Below are 18,317 nucleotides of genomic sequence, written 5' to 3'. Positions count from 1 at the left end.
TTCCGCCACCCTAATGCATGATTCTCACGGCCCATCCACCCAAGATTGTGACTCAGAGCAATGATCCTTGTCTCCCGGGGTGCCATTTTTAATGGGCCCATTACCCCCAAAAAACCAAAAATACATTTTTGCCCAATACTCATATGAGTTGTTACCAATTTTTTAGCGGTTTTGATTTCCGATACTAATATCAATTTGGGCATGGTTGGTAAGTTTGGCTTTGTAATATCCCGAGCTTGGACCCTGTTTCTTTCATGGGCGTCTTCAGCGTATTGGCTGGCTGGTGGGCAGTCAGGCGGCCAGCTAAGAGGTTGCGTGAGCCTTCAAACTTCATTCTTAGGTTGCGTTGAATCATCACAACAAGAGAGTTGTGGGATTGAGGTAACGCGGACATGTGCCGTGGATTGCCACACTAACCATCATCATAACAGTCATGGCCTGGCAATTATGGTCTCGATCCCATGGGTTGGTGAGCGTGGCCCGTTTACCCGCCCCCGTCACCACGGCTCGTCGAACCGTGACGGATATTCAATATTACAAGGAAGTGGACCAGTCGCATTTGCATTTGGTGGAGGCTCAGTCTACTCAGCGCAAATTTCTGCTCAAATTGCGGCAGCGGGCGGCTTGGGAAGAGCAGCGGGAAAAGCGACTCATTGATCAAGCTAGCCGTCCTTGGGAATCCGAGGATGTGCTGACGGATCAGCCCTCCGTGGCGGGTTACACCCCTCTGCCCGTACGAGAGACCACGGTCTATGATCGCTTGCTGGCCACGGCCCGAGAATCTGGAGACTGTGTGCCTCAAAAGTATAAAGGTGATAGACAAATTGACGTGTTAGAATGCAGTGCAAGAGGACATGCTGTCCAGAATGAATTGTTGACCTATTTATTTTAATGCTTTGTCAACTTCATTACCACTATTGGTACTTTGAGCCCCAACCGTTCCAAATGAAAAAAAAATATCGTTCTTACATTTTGTGATATTTTACATGAATGTTAATGTAAATCAGACTTACAAATCTTTCATCTTGAACTACTGGGGATTATGTTTGTTTCTTACTTGGCTTAGAAAATATGACCAGGAATACCGATTCCCAATGATAGTCTAATGAACTCTTTGCGTATCAAGTGATTCTAGTGATTCTATGCATGATATGACTTCATTTCTTTTCTGATTTGGGACTAGAGCGCGAAAGCAGTACTTTATTGCGATTGCTAGCCTCCAATATCGGCCGAGATAAAACGGCGCCCCATTACCGCTTCCACGATGACCCGTATTTGATTCCGTACAACGCAGTTCAGCAACGGGATTTCATGCTGTCCAAAGAGGGTGGCAGGCAGGCGGCCCGATTCGTTCGCGATAACCATCCGGAGCTTTTCAATGATAATCTTATCGAACATGAACCTCAAATCAAGGTAGACTAATCGTTCTTGTATATTCAACAGCTTAAAACATGGTTGGATTCTTTCCAGGCTTTCATGCCCAAGGCCATCTTTCAAGAGAATCAAGCGTCAGTCGAGTCTCTGAAAGTTTTTATCGCGGGATATAACGTGACCGAAGCTTGGCAAACCTATGAGGCCTTGGACGCTGCCGGTCAAAAGATCGATAACGAGACTCTGCAGGCGCTTCTGGAATTGGTCAGTTATTACAATGGCGATCCAGCCACCGTCGAGAACTACAATGAGATAGCTGGGCTCTTCTATACGGAAGAAATAACTCCTTGGGATGGTAAATGTAAGGCGGAACTGCTGGCTCAAAAGATGGAACCCTTGTCACTGGAATCTAAAATGGCCCTCATGGCGGGTTCTGCCAAGTTTGGGAACAATGCCAGATGTTGGAGCCTTTATCTTGAATGTGCGACTGCTCAAGAGCCGCTCAATGTGACTGCGTACAATGCGGCTATCCTTTCGAACGATCCCAAGACCCTCACGGTCAATACGGCTTGGGCCAATGTTGAGCTGGTTCTCAAGGAGATGAGAGCCCGGAAAGTTGCTCCAGATAGCTCGACATTGGACTGCCTCTTTCAAGTGTTGAATAAGTTCCCCAAAAATCCAGCCATGCGTCAGCGAGCCTCCGATCTGGCCTTCCCATTGCTGGCCGAATTCAAACAAATTGGCGTGCCCGTGTGGTTGTCAGTGTATGTCAAACTGATCTATATCCACCGAAGTCGCGAAGATCAGCGAGGAGATCTGGTCAAAATGATTCTGGATGAACTGCAGGGCAAAGACCTGACCCCCAAACCCAACGCGGAGAGCGAATGGTTCTTCTGCTTGTGCATGGAAGGGGCCAAGCTTATGGAAGACGTCGCCTTGGCGTATAAAATCCATGACATCCTTATGTTCGGAACTAACGAGATCTATCTCTCCGACGCCAAACGCAGTGCCCACTACTACGCTAATTTCTTGGACCTCGTTCTCAAAAAGGAACCATTGGCTGTGACCATGGAGTTCTTATCCAAATTCGTGCCTCACGTTTACCCGGCGAAACTAGATTTCTACAAAGAACTGGTGGGTCGGGTGCGACGGGAAGGTGCCCTACAATACATCCCTAAGATCTGGACGGATCTGACCATTTCATCGTTCTGTGGGGCTAATCGAATGCTGAAGAACGAGGCCATCGATTGGTTCTTGGGATTGATTTTGGACATTGACACGATCTTGGATGAGGACAAGGGTGCCTCAGAAGGTGTGGTGACCATTGCTAAGGAAGCCTTTTCTGAGATCAGCACTGGTGGGCGACGAGGAGTGTCCCCGGTTTCCGGAAATGCTATGGCTCTTCCAATTTTGGAGAAGATACTGCAAATCGCTTTGAGAGAGAAGAACTCCGAATTTCTGTTGCAAGTTTTGGAGTTCTCTTTTGAATGGAGTCGCAGTTTACCTCGTCCAATCTCGCCCGAGTTGTTCGCAACCATCACGGACGAACTCATCGAGCTCCGTGAAGATGACCTCTTGTATAAAAGTGTCATCTATTGCTCTGAAGCCACCATGGTCAATGCCGTGGAGATCTCTCAAAAGATCTGCTCTGTTCTGGAGTTGAAACCCCAGGAAAAGATTGCTATTAATCAATTGTTATCTCACGACAGCATGTGGGTTCCGTTAGAATTGTGAAATATACGTAGATAAAACCCACTGTCTTCAAAACATACCATGCATCATTCGTTTATTAGGTAGAACTCGCACATATTGCATCACAGTTCATCCTACTCATCGAGATATCATTCCCGCCATCTTCAAGGCCCAACGGAGATAACTGAGATCTCGGGCAGACGGTCATTGGGAGACGAGAAGGAGCCCTCCTCGTCACAATCGCAACAGTCGGGGAAGGGTTCGCATGTGGCCGGTCGGCTACAGCAAGGCGAGAGATGACGATTTTGTCCCTTGGCCATCTCACTCGGGGCCCAAGTGACATTTGCCCTATATTCTTGACGTAATTGTTCCATTTGGCCTCGAAGCTTCCGGGCCTCGGGGGAGCGTAAGTCATATCTCTCTGATGGGTCGACACTCAGATCGAAGATCAAAGCTTGGTCGTGTTTCTCTTGTCGAGATGAGGATCTGCAGGCATGATCAAAGTTCAGATCATCTGACAAAGAGCTTCCTGAAAGAATTGGTGGATGGTACTTTTGGATCAAAATCTCATCCTTGTCTTGGGAGGCAGGCATAAATGGAAAGCATGCTACCTCTCGTGTAAAAATGGGATTTGAAATGCTTGTAACGGATGGCGTATGGTTCAAAGGCCTTCTTCGGTTCGGTTGAAAACATGGCTAGAGATTGGCGAACTTCCTGAAGGGACAAAAACGTGACATTTAACATCTTACACTTGTTTGGTTCCACTTTGACACCAATGAAGGCGATTGAGGAGTATTGGAAATTAGAGAAATATTGTTTGTCACGATCGCAGGATTTTCAAAATCAAAGTCATAGTGGAAGAGATAGGATATATAATTGCTATTACTGATCAAGGATAATTCGAAATACATCTAATATTACACATAGGATGTGGTCCAGAGACTGATTACCCGGTACCTTTTTTTCTATCTAACAGGAACAATTGAAGTCACAGTAATGATAAATCTACAATATCAAAAATGTAATACAGTAGGAGGAGCTTAATGCTTGGAAGCTTGCTTATTCCTTTGAGAAATTTTCGTTCCATTCTAAAATCAGAATCTTGTTTGAACAAAAGGTGGCCTTTTGGTAATTCCCCATTAATTCTTAAATGCATTGGCTTTCATTTCGGGTTTTTAGTTTTTGGTGAAAAACTGAAATATTTTACCAACCATTTTTCAACAACCTGCGACTTTTGAACTTTTGGCTAGTATCTTTTTTTGTGTTCAGAGGTACCCCAGATTTCTCACAAACCTCTCAGCTCTTTTCATGGGAATGAAGGTGATTTATGAGTTTACTGTTAGCATCTTACTTAACCATTTGGCCCTGAAAATTCCGTGTGTGCCTGTTAGAAAATCAAAAGACATCACGAGATCGATGACCCAATCTTTTCTTTTGGTTTGGGTTTTCACGGACGTTACTAGCCGTTACAAGGAACATAATCCCCAATGCTATTATGTAAAATGAAGGATTACAAATCGTAATGTCATTTTTCAAACTGATTGGTGGACTTGAGCAAAAGGAACATGAATTTTGTATATGATGTATGAGACTGTATGTTTAAACATTTTACAATCTGACATGACTAAGGGTAGTAATAAAGGTTATTATTATTTCATTCCCATTTCCGGATGGCAATATACTTATTAAATTATTTTGAAGCGAGAAAAAAAAAATGAAGATAAAACCATGTTCAACATGGTCATGATCAGCGAGCACCCATATTTAGAATAGTTTACCCAACATAAAGTGTCATTAACCCTACAGTCCATAAATCTAAATACATAATTTGGGGTCCAAACAATTTATCTGCCTTGGAGTGTTTTGAACCATACCTGAGAATGGTTGAGGAATAGAGGACTCAGATCGAAACCATGGCTGACATCGGTTCTGGAAGTTACATTAGCCAAGGCCAAAATGGTGGGTGTCACATCAAGCGTTGATGCCAACTCGTGTGTTATGCCTGGTTGCACGTGCACTGGGTAATAAAGGAATGCTGGTACCCTTAAACCACCCTCCCAGGTGGTGTCCTTTCCGCATCGAAAAAGACCGGCGGAGCCTCCACGTTCATGGCGCATCAAGCTTGGTCTGAGAATTGTGTTGATCCACGGTTTGATTTTGGGTGGATAAGAAAAAAGAATTGAACTCCAGGCCGATTGGAACAATGAAGACCAACTCTCTTCTTTCTCGGGCTCCTTCATTGTACAATTTGTTTCCCTCTAATATTGGTAGGGAACGTGCAGGCGTTGATGCAATCGCACTTACATGCCAGGTTTGGACAATTTTTTTATTACAGTTCCTGATCAACCCTATATTTTAGGGCTAGCCGAATCTGCCAACTCTAATTCGTTGGTGGATCAGATTTACATGAATATAAAGTTAGGTAATATGAATGCGTTTTCGTCTTGAAGTGCTGGGGATTCCATTCCTATTAATTGTTTTGCCAATCCTAACGGGGTAAGGTTTGTCCCATTTGATGCTTCTCAGTTATTTTTTTGCTTATCGAGGAGATTTGTCTTTGGAAATTTGAGTTTCAGACTTTGGGCTGATTTTGTGCGTGCCCTTGGTCGGCTACATAAGCTTTTGACAACATAACTTTAAAACGAACCACTTTATAGGTAAGTAATCTTCTAACTAGCCTTGATTCCTGAGGGCCTGAAAGTGGTCTCAAAACGCACGTTAAGACCCTTAAACCTGGGTTGGAAACAGTTTATTTCCGACACAGGGATTTGCACCCAAGACACGTTATGAGATGATTCGTGCCTTGTTCACCCTGCCTCTTAAACCGCTCGGCTAACCATCTACTAAACTTGATTTGAAAAAATAAAACGATATAATTGAAACTAAACGGGAATCGATCGGGGTAACATACCAATCGCGATCATATCACAAAGTAAGAAGGCAAAAAAGGTAAAGTGGAATAATTTTCATCCTACTTGTGATTGAAAATTCCGACCGCCTCATATGAGTTCCATTGGGATATGCCATATTTTTTTCTTACCCATTGTCCGAAGTAAAGAAGATCAAAGTATTATTCAAAAGGTTCTTCTTCTTTAAAGCTGAGATTATTTTTCCAATGGAATGGTCCATTTCCATCAAAGCGTCGCCAAAGGAGCCCCTGGAAGATGCGTTTCGAAAGTCGCCTGAAAGCAGGAGCAATATTTTTGGTAGTGTGTGGTGTCTTTTTAGAAATAACGCCAGAAAAAAACCATTAGTGAACTTCAACATCAAAGCATCTTTTTAAAGCATCCATGAGCTTGTACCCAAAAATTATTTTAGGCTCAACAATCGTGGCCGTTGACGGCGTAGACGCTCCCAGTGTCGCCCCATATCCAGGGCAAAATAGATGACTTGTAACTTAGGTAAGCATGACATAAGGGTATATGTATAAGGGTATAAGGGCATAAGGGAATAAGACACATGAATTCCTTTCCCTTGACATAAGGGCTCTATTATCGTTGCATTTATAGTGCTTAATTCAAAATAGATCTATAAGTGAAGCAAAAATGTTCACATGTAGAGTGACCATCAAACTTCCAGAAACATTTCGATATTGTATGGTTAATCATGATGTAATAATTTGACAAACTTCTAGATTCATCGACCAATTAAAACCTCGACAGACATCTAAAAAGACATGACAAACTGTAGATGGCAAAATGCTCCTCAACTTGTTTTTTTTATAAGTGATGGGGTCGGAGGGTTGAATCTCGTCCGGCTAGCGAAGCGTGTGGTTATAGTCTAAAAGTTTCCTTGAGAAGGGTTGTTGAAGAGAATCAAACCAGGGCCTCTTTCATGCGGGAAAATTGCGCTAAGTGCTTCACTACCAAAGGCCTTCTATCTCAAGGGTTGATTCTGGTACAGGGGTTTGAACCCAAAACTCCTTGCTCACGCTGCCTCCTCCACCGCTCGGGTTAATGCCATTTTTACCACAATGATTGAGAGGATTGAGAAGAATTCCTCTTTTTAACATTAAAAGATATAAGCCCGTGCTTACCTGCAAATTGAGGGTGATGGGTTTCATGATAAGCCAAATACATGAAAAATGGATCCTCAGACTTGGAGAATCTTTCTATTTCCAGAATTGCCTTGTGCGTATACTTTTGGGTTAAATCCGGTAATGATGTCGGTTGTTCCACAATTGTCGTGTTCGAATATAATGGACAACTCACGTCACCGTTGTTACATTGTCCAAAACACGGTTCCTTTATGGGAAAACAGATTTGACACGGACACATGTCGTGTGAATAAGGAATGCCGTAGTAGTTTTCGAAGCCATGTTCAGTTGGCAGATAGGCTCCATTTTGTCCCACACCCAGATGCCATTTGCCAATGTGGGTGGTTCGGTAACCAGCTTCACGGAGGTATTGGGCCACTGTCGAGTGGCTGGGGCTCAGCCCTCCGATGGATGAGGGCCAAAATACCCCGGGGTAAATTCCGGTTGAAACCGGATATAAACCAGTGAGCAGAGCCGCTCTGTAAAGAAGACGAAGATCGTTCCTTTCTGTCTTGCTTTGGAACACTTTGTCTAGGAAGTGTTTCCCAGGTTTCCTTTGAGCAATTTTTTGATGATGGACTCAACTGATCGAGGGGAATATTTGATAATGCAAAGCTGTCCGGCATGGAACTACTTATTTAATTACAGGCATAATCATCACAAAGAGTTGAAAAGCGCGGGTGATATCCAGGATACTAAAGCGCAAAAAATCCCCTTGCCTGAGCATTCTGCACCATTGGAGCATCGCATGAAAATAAGTGGAGAGATGTAGATTTTGTGAGTATGGCCGCCTGAATTGTATTCGATAAAAGGTGTTAAGAGCCACAAAATCAGTCAGATCGGTTTCCTTCTTTCCAACTTCGACTCTTGCTTTTTTCTAGTGAATGGCAAACTTAAAAAAATGAACAACTTTTGTCGTTGGTCCGTTTATTCAAAACTTTACTTGGATAAGTTTTACTGCAATACGTTGGAAGATTAGTGATGGGAGTTAATCCAGAGACGGTTAATACACGAACGAATTAAAAGCTTGCAAAGGCCAAAAAAAAATATCTTTCAAACCGTTCATTTCATTCAAAATGGGCCCCAAATACGATCAAAATATTTTAGATTTGAGTAACTTCGACGAGTTACAAAATGATTGTTGATTGAAGAGCAAACACCTAATCAGTAAGAGAGTAGGAAACATTGATTTCAAGACATGCATCCTTGTTCCATTTCAAGATAACAATTTGCTTAATTTCAGAAAATTACATCAGTTGTGTCTTGTACTTATGTCACAAAATGCCAAACATAACCATGGAATAAACATACACTTTATTTTGACACTAACTCTTACTCATTTGGTTTTTTGCCGAATGTTTAAGAATCTCATGCTTTTTTCTTCTAAAAATACATCATTGACAATTGTTTGTTGTAAGGGCAGGCTCAAGCACTCTCCAGGGTGCACAATGAGCGCTAATGAATTAGTAAATAAAACAATAGTTTCAATGTAATTTTTACTTAGATTGATTCAAGTTTGCAATTCCTCACTTCCTGCTCATGTGATGTTATTTTCCTTGGTGTATTATTTACCAATAATAGAGCTACTTGTGTCAGATGCCGCCACTTTGTAAACCAGCGCTTCGCTTCACTTAAGAAGGTTGACTCGACCCATCAGTTTCAAACATCGACAATGATGATGTCGGTCAGAAAATAAAATGAAACTACATTGCATCTCAGTGAAAAACTAATGTTTCAGGAAACAATAAAATGCAAATTAAAGTTTTAAGAATCTTTAAAAAATGCTAGTATTCAAACTGACAAAAAAAGTTGTGGAGGCCAATTACTTCATTGAGCCCAAGTAATTTACAAGTCCGTTAATTGTTGACGGCTTAACGCCCATCCATCTATATTCATTTGTTCCAAATGTATACGTACCCCATCCCCATCATCCCCTTCCTGTTATACATTTCAGGCCAAATTTTAGGAATGTTAGGAAAAAAGTGAACATGTAAAAACTCTTCGATTCATGTTCATGAGTTGTTAAAGGTAAAGTGAGAAAATGTGAGTAACTTAACTGATTGAAAGGACTGTAACTAAAAGACGAATAACAATGAGCAAAAATCACTAAAATGTTTGAAAAAGGGCCACCAAAGGATCCAGTTCCATTGGACTAAGCATAAAATAACTTTTTTTCCACATCCTAACCCAAATTGATTGTGTCGAAAACATTTTTTCCATGTGATTAAACACATCTTATCTTTTTATACGGAAAACAAAATCAGTTTCTTGATGATTTCTACTAACCTAGCCTAATTGAACATCTCTTCATGGCGCTTCAAGGATTCCCGAGTTTTCTACTCACCTAAATAATCTTGGATTGATAAACTTAGCATAACATTTTTCATGATTAAAGAGGATTGTTTCTAAAGCAAGGCACTTTGTTAAATGCAACTTCAAAAATGTCCTTGTTCATATAATACAGTGGTTTTTAGTAAAAGAGTGCATTGGGAAGAAAAAAATGGGAAACTGTCAGAACTTTCTTTTTGATAGTCCTACTAATTAATCTCGCATACCTTAATTGGTTTCCTTTTGAAACTTGCAGAGCGCCCCTTGGGAACCTACTCAAAATTGTAAGGGACAACAATCTAGTACATTCACTATTTGGTTGGGCTGCTTTTTGGGGTGCTTTGCAAATGAATTTTCAACCCAGTGTTTTTTAAAGGCCACGGAAAATATATGTATCCCAGCAGACTTAACGTTTGGATCCTATCTTTTAGATCAAACAAGCTTGGCAATGGTTGGTTTACAATCGCATTCGAGTTAATTCTAATAAAGGCATTGAGTCAAACAAGGCCTACCTGGAAGGCGAGCAAACTGCACTGGCAGAATAAAAGTTACTGAATACTAAAGATTCGGAATGAAGCTTTTTCAGGCTTGGCGCGGCTGAAGTTGGGTGACCATTGGTTTCCAAATCTCCATAACCAAGGTCATCAGCCAAAATCAAAAGGAAATTTGGCCTAGTCTCACAAATAGCAGGACCCAGAACAAATACAAAGAACAATTTGAGCGTCCAAAACGTCTCCATTGTTGTGAACATTCTCCCAAAGAGTCGAAAGTCCGATTTGAGCAGAAACTCCCCTTCTCTAAAGATTGGGCGCATTTTCAAACTAAAACTTACGTATATTTATCTTGAAAATAAATGGAATTTCATAATGCGTGTTAAAATATCGAGTATGTGAGATAGCTTATATGATCCTTTTCTGAATTATACTTCGGCACGTGGGAGATTGTATTCCACGGACACCTTGTCTTCTTGATTGTAGTAGTCATATACCTTAACCAAAGCAGCTTTGAGTTCTTCAATTTTGGTCACCTCTTTCAGCTCGATCTTCCAGCAAGTTTCCGTCTTTGGAATTTCGTCAAAATACAAGACAATGTGTCCCTTCTCCCCGTCGTATTCGTATCTCTTTACCGGAGCTTCGACTTCGTTGATCAAGGCCTCAATACTGGATTCATAGGCCGAGAATCCAGACAACAATTCGATCTCGATGACGGCCATGTTGGTCTTTTCTTTGGTGCCGGTGTAAGATGCGCAAACTTTGAGATCCTTTCCATCTTCAAGATTGGCCGTAAGCGTGAAAGAATTCTTTTCAGGCGACTCCTTCACATTGTATCTCAACACGGTTTGAACCATGAAGCAGCCTTGACCGTTGATCTCGGCGGAAATCTGACTGGGGAGGGTGGTGAGTTTTTGCTTTTGAAGCAGTAGCAAGTTATCGGAGGTCAGAGTGAGGTCATGGGCCACTTCATTCTCCTTCAAGGCTAGATTCAGATTGGCCTCTTCGCTCTTGACCTTGAGTGAGTAATACGACATTGCTTGGAGAGCCACGATTGTGTCTTGAGTGGAAACAAATCCTCCTCGCGAGTTTCTTTGGGTGGCCAACCAGCGGATGGCTTTAAGGGCTTCAGGCACTTTCCCCTGCATGGTCAAACTGAGGATATTGTAAGCAGTCATTTCGACGGCCAGAGCCTTATTGTCCTTTTCTGGAGACCAGAAGAGTTGGCCGGGAATTGAAGTGTTGGCTGCGTCAATCAGTTGATTGAGGAACTCGGCGGCCTGAGGAGCCTCTTCAGCCTTAGGAGCCTCTTCAGCCATTTCATTGATCTGATTCCGGACCTCGTTGAACAGAGTGAATGCGTAAGTGGTCAGAGACTTAGAGTAGATGTCGCTATCAGCTGTAAGGTTACTCTGTAGGAAAGAGAGCGTCTTTCCAACAGCATCATTGGACATTTGGTTTATTTGGTCCACTTTGTTTTTGTAAGCCTCTAAGATGGTAATGAAAACTGAGGCCGTGAGTGATTGATCTGATCCTGCCAACTCTTGATGAATGACATAGCCGCTCTTTGCAAAGCTACCATCTTTGTTCTGTTTCGACATGATCCATCTCAAAGTGACACCAATATTTTGCTGATCAAGATCCACAAACTTGGTAGCCTGAGAAAATACTTTGGTCACAAAAGAGGTTAGCCAGATAGAGCCCTCAGCGCCATCTTTGGGACCCCAGACAGAATAAGACCCATCTTCGTGACGGAATTCCTGTTCCCTTTCAAATCCGGTCTTGATATTTCGCTTAGCACGAACTTCTAATTTGGGATCCAGTTTTCCACTACCTTGCATGTATTCCATAAGGTAGACATTAGGAGCCATTCCAATCATGGTTTGTTCTCCACAGCCGGTTGGTAATTGAACCAGACTGTCCAAATTAGCAAGAGCGGGTGCCATAATATCTCCTGTGACCATGAACCAAGCTCGCTCGGAGCCTTCAACCAAATCTTCAGGCAAGGTTAGCTCTTCAAGCTGAACCTGAGTGCTCTCATCAGCATTGTCCTTGCATTCAAACACAGACTGAACTTTTTCAACTGGAAAACCCTCTGGCTTAACCAGGATGGGCTTCACGAGAGTATCAGTGAACCCTTCAGCATCTCCAGCATCGCCACAAGATCCATCTGGTTGCGCTGTGATTAAGGCTTCAACAGTGATGTTAACCTCGTTCAGCTCCTTGGCCTCAATATTGAAGGTCTTGATTGAGTTATCCTTGGCATCAAGACAAACATCAGAGGTAGAAGTGTCAGTCTTGAAATCCTCGGATTCTTGGATGGTTAACTTCATGGGAAGTTGTCTCTCCACGGTGTTGAAAACCGATACATTGACTGGGAATATTTCTCCCCGTTTCACGGAAAAAGGCATGTAGATGTCAGCAAAGAAATCTTGCGTTACAAGAACAGAAGATTTGTTGGAAATGCCCAATCCTGAGGTTGGATCCATGCAAATGACTTCCGCAACCCATTCAGTGATGGTGTGGGGTGCGTTCATTTCGATCTTGCCATTGCCCTCAGTATCCAAGCTGATCATGTCAAAAAGCCAGGTTTCTGGGAAATAGTCTCGCAACTCCAAGGCGTTCTCTTTCACTTCTGGAAGTGATTGAGCCTGATCAGCAACGTCAGCAGATGCGGCAAATGCAGCTTGTTGAGGTGCGCCGCCCACAGCAAACTGCAATTCTTGAACAGGCATCTCTTTTTGCACAAATCGGTCAGCCTCAAAGTTGTTTTGGAAGAATCCGTCATCAGTGATGGGAATAGGCCGAGGATAACCGCCATCTTCTTTGCCTTTTTGATTAGTGACGTCATTAAGGGTATCGCAAGATGTATCAATCAGCAGTTGGTCGGACAAAATAAACAAGCCCAATCTTTCAAAGGCCTTGAAGAGTAACGCCCCATTTTCGCAGCCTTCGCCCAAGACCTTGTCATTGACGACACGCCTCTTTGAGATCTTCTCTCTCAAACTTTGAATTTTGGGCTGCGTAATGCTATTGTCATTGGGAACCAAATCCACCGATTTATCAACCACACTGTAACCACAGAAGGCTTCGGGTTTTCCAGTGATTTTCAATTCAGCAGCATCCCCAGGTCTCAATTTCTCAGCATTCCAATCCAAACCAGGTTGATCGGCACAAGACTCGGCTTCCATTTCCTTGGTGGTTGTCAGAATGTTTCCCTCTTGATCTCTGGTAAATATCAGAACCTTGATCTTGTCAGTCACCAGTCCTTCGTCTTTGAACGGCCTTTGAATTGTCACCACTTGGCGATTTAGAACCGTGCTTCTTTCAGGCATAGGTGTGTCAAAGCTGATGGTCTGAGCCTCTCCAATGAACTCGGCCTCAAGGTTTTCTTCGCTCGTGGTCAGGTCTTCGGAGCCTTGAAACAAGAGTGCTCCACCGCTACTGACATAGTAGTTCAGTTCAACGTTAGAATTGGGAGTGGCCGAGAAGTACACCTTGATTTCATTCTTGCCGCAGGAAAGTTTTGGTGTGATGTTCTCTTCGTAGATAGTTAAAGCGTTGCTAGTATTTGAATGGGTCAGGCTCACTTCCAACTTTTTGGTAGGTTGATAGATGCCAGTGGTATAGTTTTTGGGATGGTTGATCGCCACTGCATGCACGCCCAATTTGGTGACATTAGTAGGAAGGTCGTACAAGGGGACAGAAAACTTAACTTTCCCTTGTGAATCTGTAGTATGGTTAGAGCAAGCCTCATCATACTTGATTTCGGCTAACTTTTGCGACAGTGCGTAGTATTGATCCTCGGAATAGCTATAGAACTTGTAGCTATTGGTATTGACGTAGTCTCTGAGCTTATCCAAGCTAGTGTAAAGTTTAACACAGACCTCGAGTTCAATGTCTTCCAAAGGAGTCTGGTCGTGTTGAAGAACGGACACCTCAGCCACGTACGGAAACTGTCCAATGATGTGCTCTTCAGCACTGCCTCCAAAGTCAATGGAGAAAGGCGTGAATTCAACATCGCCTTCCCATGAAGCGTTGAGTTGAACTCCAGTAACAGCCTCGGTGAAGGAGGCCAATGCCTCAATTTTGGTGGTTTTGTTAGTCATTTCAATTACTTCAGTGGTGTTCAAAGCAACTTTACCGCAACCGTCCTCATCCACATTCTCAACCACTTTGACATATTGCTGCTTCAAAGTTGGGGCTCGCCAATAGTTTCCAGCCTTAAACTCTGAGAAAAAGGTGACATTCAAAAGACCTTTGACACTCTCACCATGAGTATACTTGGCGCAAACGGTGAAATTGTGGAATTCTGAGTCACGGATCAGCATGCTTGGTGGGGTGATCTTGACCTCGAACTTGGGGAGGACATTTTCGGACACCAGGAAAGTCGATTTCTTGGGATCTTGACCTTCGTCGAACTTGACGTGAATCGTCCATGTTCCCAAAAGAGGCTCCTCTGACAGTTCCATGTCCAGTTGGGCCAGACCATTTTGCAGATCAGTATTTTTCCACTGAGCAAGACGGGCATTAGAAGGGTCCGTGATCCAAATCTCAGGGATTTGGTCAACCTTTGAAGGCTTCAGCTCGTAGTTCAAAGCCAGGATCCTGAAAAACACTTTCTGTTTGGGACGGTAGTCTGACTTGTCAGTTTGAACGAGGAACATCGGGTCCAGGTTAAGAGCTCTGACTGATTTGTACGAAACGAATCTGTAATCATCTTCAAAAGATCCATTAATCTTAAGAACGGACGATCCTTTCGCGTAATCGGCGGGCAAGCTTAATTTCAAGCATTTCACCACGTGGTTTTCCTCAGCGGTGTGTTGGAACTCTCCACTGGCACTTGGCTCACCACCAATGATATTTTTCGGGTTATACAAACCAACTTGAACTGATCCACTGGCTTCCACATTGAACATTTGTAGGCAAACGTTTTCTTCCAGATTTTCCTTGGATGTGGTAAAGCTCTGAGGGAAACTCAATAGATAACCCTTCTTAAGATTGGGTTTCAGTTCAGCAATCTCTTCAGCCTCCGGGATGGCTTTCCAAGAAGCCAAGAATCCAGCGCTGGTCACGGCCTCGTCCGAATAAAATTGGACTGTCATGTTGTGGCCAGTGGAATTGAGAACCAAGTCTTGTTGGAGATAGCCACAAATGTGTCGAATGATGGTGCCATTGGTGTCGTAGATTTTGACCCAATCCCAGATGCAGTATCCATTATGCTCCACCTATTTGAAAGGATGGGATTTTGGTTAATATGTAAACAATATCGATTAGGGGATACAAATTAAAAGGCTTAACACATGAGTGATTGAGATCAAATGAAAAGGAGCATGGGAGAAGAAATTAAAAAATTGGGTTTGCAAAATATCGATCAGAATAAGCCGAAACATATGTAAAATTGTCACTTTGCATATCTGTTCAATCTTAAAATGCAATTCCAATTGAGAGACATCCTGTTTACGAGGAGGATCATTAAGTTAGGATAACATTATCCAAAGTCGATGAGAGAGAATCGACTATGGTACCTTTTCAAATTTTCAACCAACTTGATCCTCGTCAAACAAAGACGTAGTTGAATAACATATTATTACCACAAAGGTTCAATTGTCTGGTGAATAAAATCTTGATTTAAGCCCCTTCTGTTTTCAATCACTTTCGTTCCACTCAGTTTGGAATGGTGGAATAGGGCAAACTTTCTGTGCCTTTTCAAATGAATAGAGTGTGAGGGTTTCAATTTGAATAGTATGAAGCATTACCAAACTCTTTGGAAGAACTCTGATTAGCTACAAAACAATGAAACAGAGTCTGACAAAGACAAACTCAAGAAGAAGTTACTCCAAGCATGAAATCACTTTTGAAAAGTGGAGCCGCAATTTTGACCAACTAGCAAAGTACCAGAGACTCGTGCATATTTTCAATTTTTTGTTTTGGGGATTCGGTGCCAGGAAATGCAAAGAATGGTGGGTGCACTTCTTAGTCAACACTTGAAAACCCCTTTGTTTGAACAAGTTGGTCAAATAATCCTTCAATGGACTTGCAAAAGCTGAGCCTGATCACCTTTCATTTCAAGAATTTTGATTCCTCCTGTCTGTTTTTTTGTAGACGCAAGCATAAATACGTTGAATAGAGAAAGTAGTTTAAAAACCGAAGCAGCTATTTTCAGAACAGCACCAGCACATGTGAATTAATCTGATGTTTTGCATGAAAATTCACTGCCGACGCACAAGAAATGTGAACTAAAGCTCATTGGTAAATGATCTTGTAGAATCCTTTCAATGGGCATGAAAAACTTATTTGAGTATTGTGCTTTGTTGTTGCCTAACCATATTTTCCTTTGTTTTGGACGAGAAAGGTCTCTAAGACTTACATTGAACAAATGAAAGGTCAGCAAAACCTTTTGTCCTTCATCAACCTTGATGACCCAACTACAATTAGTTTTTTTGGGATAGTCCTCGGGGAAATTTGGAGTGATGAATTGACCGGAGGTTCCACTAAGCTCATGAAGACATACTAGAGAGAGGCTTAAATGAATTGTGGTCATTGTACTCATTACAAAATAAAACTTACTCTCTTCCTTGCCCTCTTTCTTGTCCCCTTCGCCTTCAGGAACCATTTCAATGAGCTCTTCATTGTTCGATTCGGAATTCTCATCTTCCTCGTTTGAAGACTCCGAGGCATTGGGGAACTCGTCAACGCTTTCCTCGTAAGTTTTACTCTCCTCCGATGAGGAACTACCCTCTTCCCCATCACTTGGAATGGAAGAAGTGGCCTCTACCTCCTCTGAAGAAGACCCGTCATCATCTTGAACTTCCTCTGAAGACGCCTCGTCAGCTTCAACTTCCTCTGAAGGATCAGATGCGTTTTTAACCTCAGGTATCACTGTGGTGACATCTGAATCAGTGGTTGTGGGCGAAGCAATGGTTGTGGTCAATGTCAAGTCATCATCTGAAAGAGAATCGAGTTAGTTGATACGTTGCATTTTGTGTGTAAATTCAGGAACCAGACCTATCTGGCTTCGTACCTTCTTAGCTGCTACATTATTAATGGGTTACATTCCACACCCATGACTGATCTTTGCCATTGGTTGTGAAAGTCGTACCTACCTTGGCATTGGATGTTGGTGGTGAGGCAGGCCCAAATGGCCAAGGCCCCTATCAGGTATTTGGTACAGCCTCTCATGGCTAAGGTCTTGATTCCAAGAACCTCAAATCGATACTCGTTGCTCCAAACCTCGGAGAGATATGTGGTTGGTCTGAAGGCTGTTCTAAAACTGGCAATCCCAAGCCGACTTGAGTGTGCAGGTAAGAATCTGGCCAGAGGTCATTCACTGGCTACCAACCACCAGAAAGTGGCTATTCCCGGCCTCAATAGTGGTTTGTTTCCAGGCGCTTCTTGCCGGCTTTTGAACTTGCTGTCTTGGGAAGCTCTCCCAAACACTTGAAGTCAGCTCTGAAACAGGTTTATGTTCGAGTTCGTTCTGAGGGCCAAGTTCAAAAGATAGGCTCAAGTTGGGCAAGTGTGTATGTCGAGGGTTTTCGATATGCTCTTGGATGCAGATTTGTTTCTACACTAACGGATGGACCAAGCTTGGGAGTGATTGAAGATGTTTTTAATATGCTCTTACTCGCCCGGCGGAAGGTGTTGAACAAACTGGTTTTGGGTTTGAAGGTGTGATAGTGTATTGCATGTGTGTATTTCCGAGTTCTGGGAATGATCGGAGTTCGTCAACAGTAATGACTTGGTTGAATAGTAGTGTTTGTTCGACTGACTGTCCAAGGTTGTCATGAAACGTTTTTAGCAGGGAGTTCCCGACGATTCTCGGAAATCACGTCTAGGGCTTTCTGACGTTGTTATTAAGGTATAACTAGGACATAGCGGCGTGTTTTTTTATTCCTGGGCCTTTTTTCGCGTACTCTGGCCTCCTTCTCCTCTAAGTTAGCTTCCGTCGTGTTGTCAAAAAACCCGCCTGAAACTTGCGAGTCGGGATTTTTTACCCAAGACTTATGGAACCGGTACAGATAAATAGTACAAGCTGGATTTTTCGATCCACTCCAAGATTATCGAGAAACCTTCGTAATTGCATCCAGTTTAGTAGAAAAGAAAAACAACTGACTTATTTTATTAGAAGAAATATCGTATACTCTAGTTTGCTAAATTATTGCGACAATAATTGATGATGTCAAACTGAATTTGTAGAAAACAAACTGTGGACAAAATTGCAATGAAATTCACTGTTTTATGTCGAATCTTTCTTTTTGTGTCAAGGACCTGCTCTACCGAACCAATGTATACAAATATCTCTGAACGATGACTTCAAAAAACTCCAAAAGGTGGGCCCTTTGATCTTTCGGACAGCATTTCTCTCTTTTCTGTAAAACTCTAGTCTGACCCAAATA

At 42.6% G+C, this 18,317-nt stretch overlaps 3 protein-coding genes across 3 annotated transcripts; 1 reads left to right on the top strand and 2 right to left on the bottom strand.

Annotated features, from left to right (window-relative positions):
* The first annotated feature begins 339 nt into the window (after nucleotides 1–339).
* LOC131887251 (small ribosomal subunit protein mS39-like) lies at nucleotides 340–3,138 on the top strand. Its single transcript, XM_059235806.1, has 3 exons — nucleotides 340–812; nucleotides 1,184–1,413; nucleotides 1,471–3,138. The coding sequence occupies exons 1-3, from the start codon at nucleotides 434–436 to the stop codon at nucleotides 3,103–3,105; spliced, it is 2,244 nt and encodes a 747-aa protein (XP_059091789.1). The 5' UTR covers nucleotides 340–433; the 3' UTR covers nucleotides 3,106–3,138.
* On the bottom strand, nucleotides 3,132–10,241 carry LOC131887252 (arylsulfatase A-like). Its single transcript, XM_059235807.1, has 6 exons — nucleotides 9,940–10,241; nucleotides 7,100–7,578; nucleotides 6,104–6,245; nucleotides 4,938–5,190; nucleotides 3,675–3,777; nucleotides 3,132–3,592 (listed from the first exon to the last, which is right to left on the bottom strand). The coding sequence occupies exons 1-6, from the start codon at nucleotides 10,239–10,241 to the stop codon at nucleotides 3,228–3,230; spliced, it is 1,644 nt and encodes a 547-aa protein (XP_059091790.1). The 3' UTR covers nucleotides 3,132–3,227.
* Nucleotides 10,241–17,662, bottom strand: LOC131887249 (alpha-2-macroglobulin-like protein 1). The gene is made up of 5 exons (XM_059235804.1): nucleotides 17,546–17,662; nucleotides 17,025–17,370; nucleotides 16,489–16,866; nucleotides 16,289–16,431; nucleotides 10,241–15,146 (listed from the first exon to the last, which is right to left on the bottom strand). The coding sequence occupies exons 2-5, from the start codon at nucleotides 17,098–17,100 to the stop codon at nucleotides 10,347–10,349; spliced, it is 5,397 nt and encodes a 1,798-aa protein (XP_059091787.1). The 5' UTR covers nucleotides 17,101–17,370; nucleotides 17,546–17,662; the 3' UTR covers nucleotides 10,241–10,346.
* Between the last annotated feature and the right edge of the window lie 655 nt (nucleotides 17,663–18,317).

Source organism: Tigriopus californicus, chromosome 9 (assembly GCF_007210705.1).
Source record: "Tigriopus californicus strain San Diego chromosome 9, Tcal_SD_v2.1, whole genome shotgun sequence".
NCBI classification, from domain to species: domain Eukaryota; kingdom Metazoa; phylum Arthropoda; class Copepoda; order Harpacticoida; family Harpacticidae; genus Tigriopus; species Tigriopus californicus.
The sequence above is the reverse complement of the archived record's forward strand: the minus strand, read 5'-3'. Positions and strand labels throughout refer to the sequence as shown.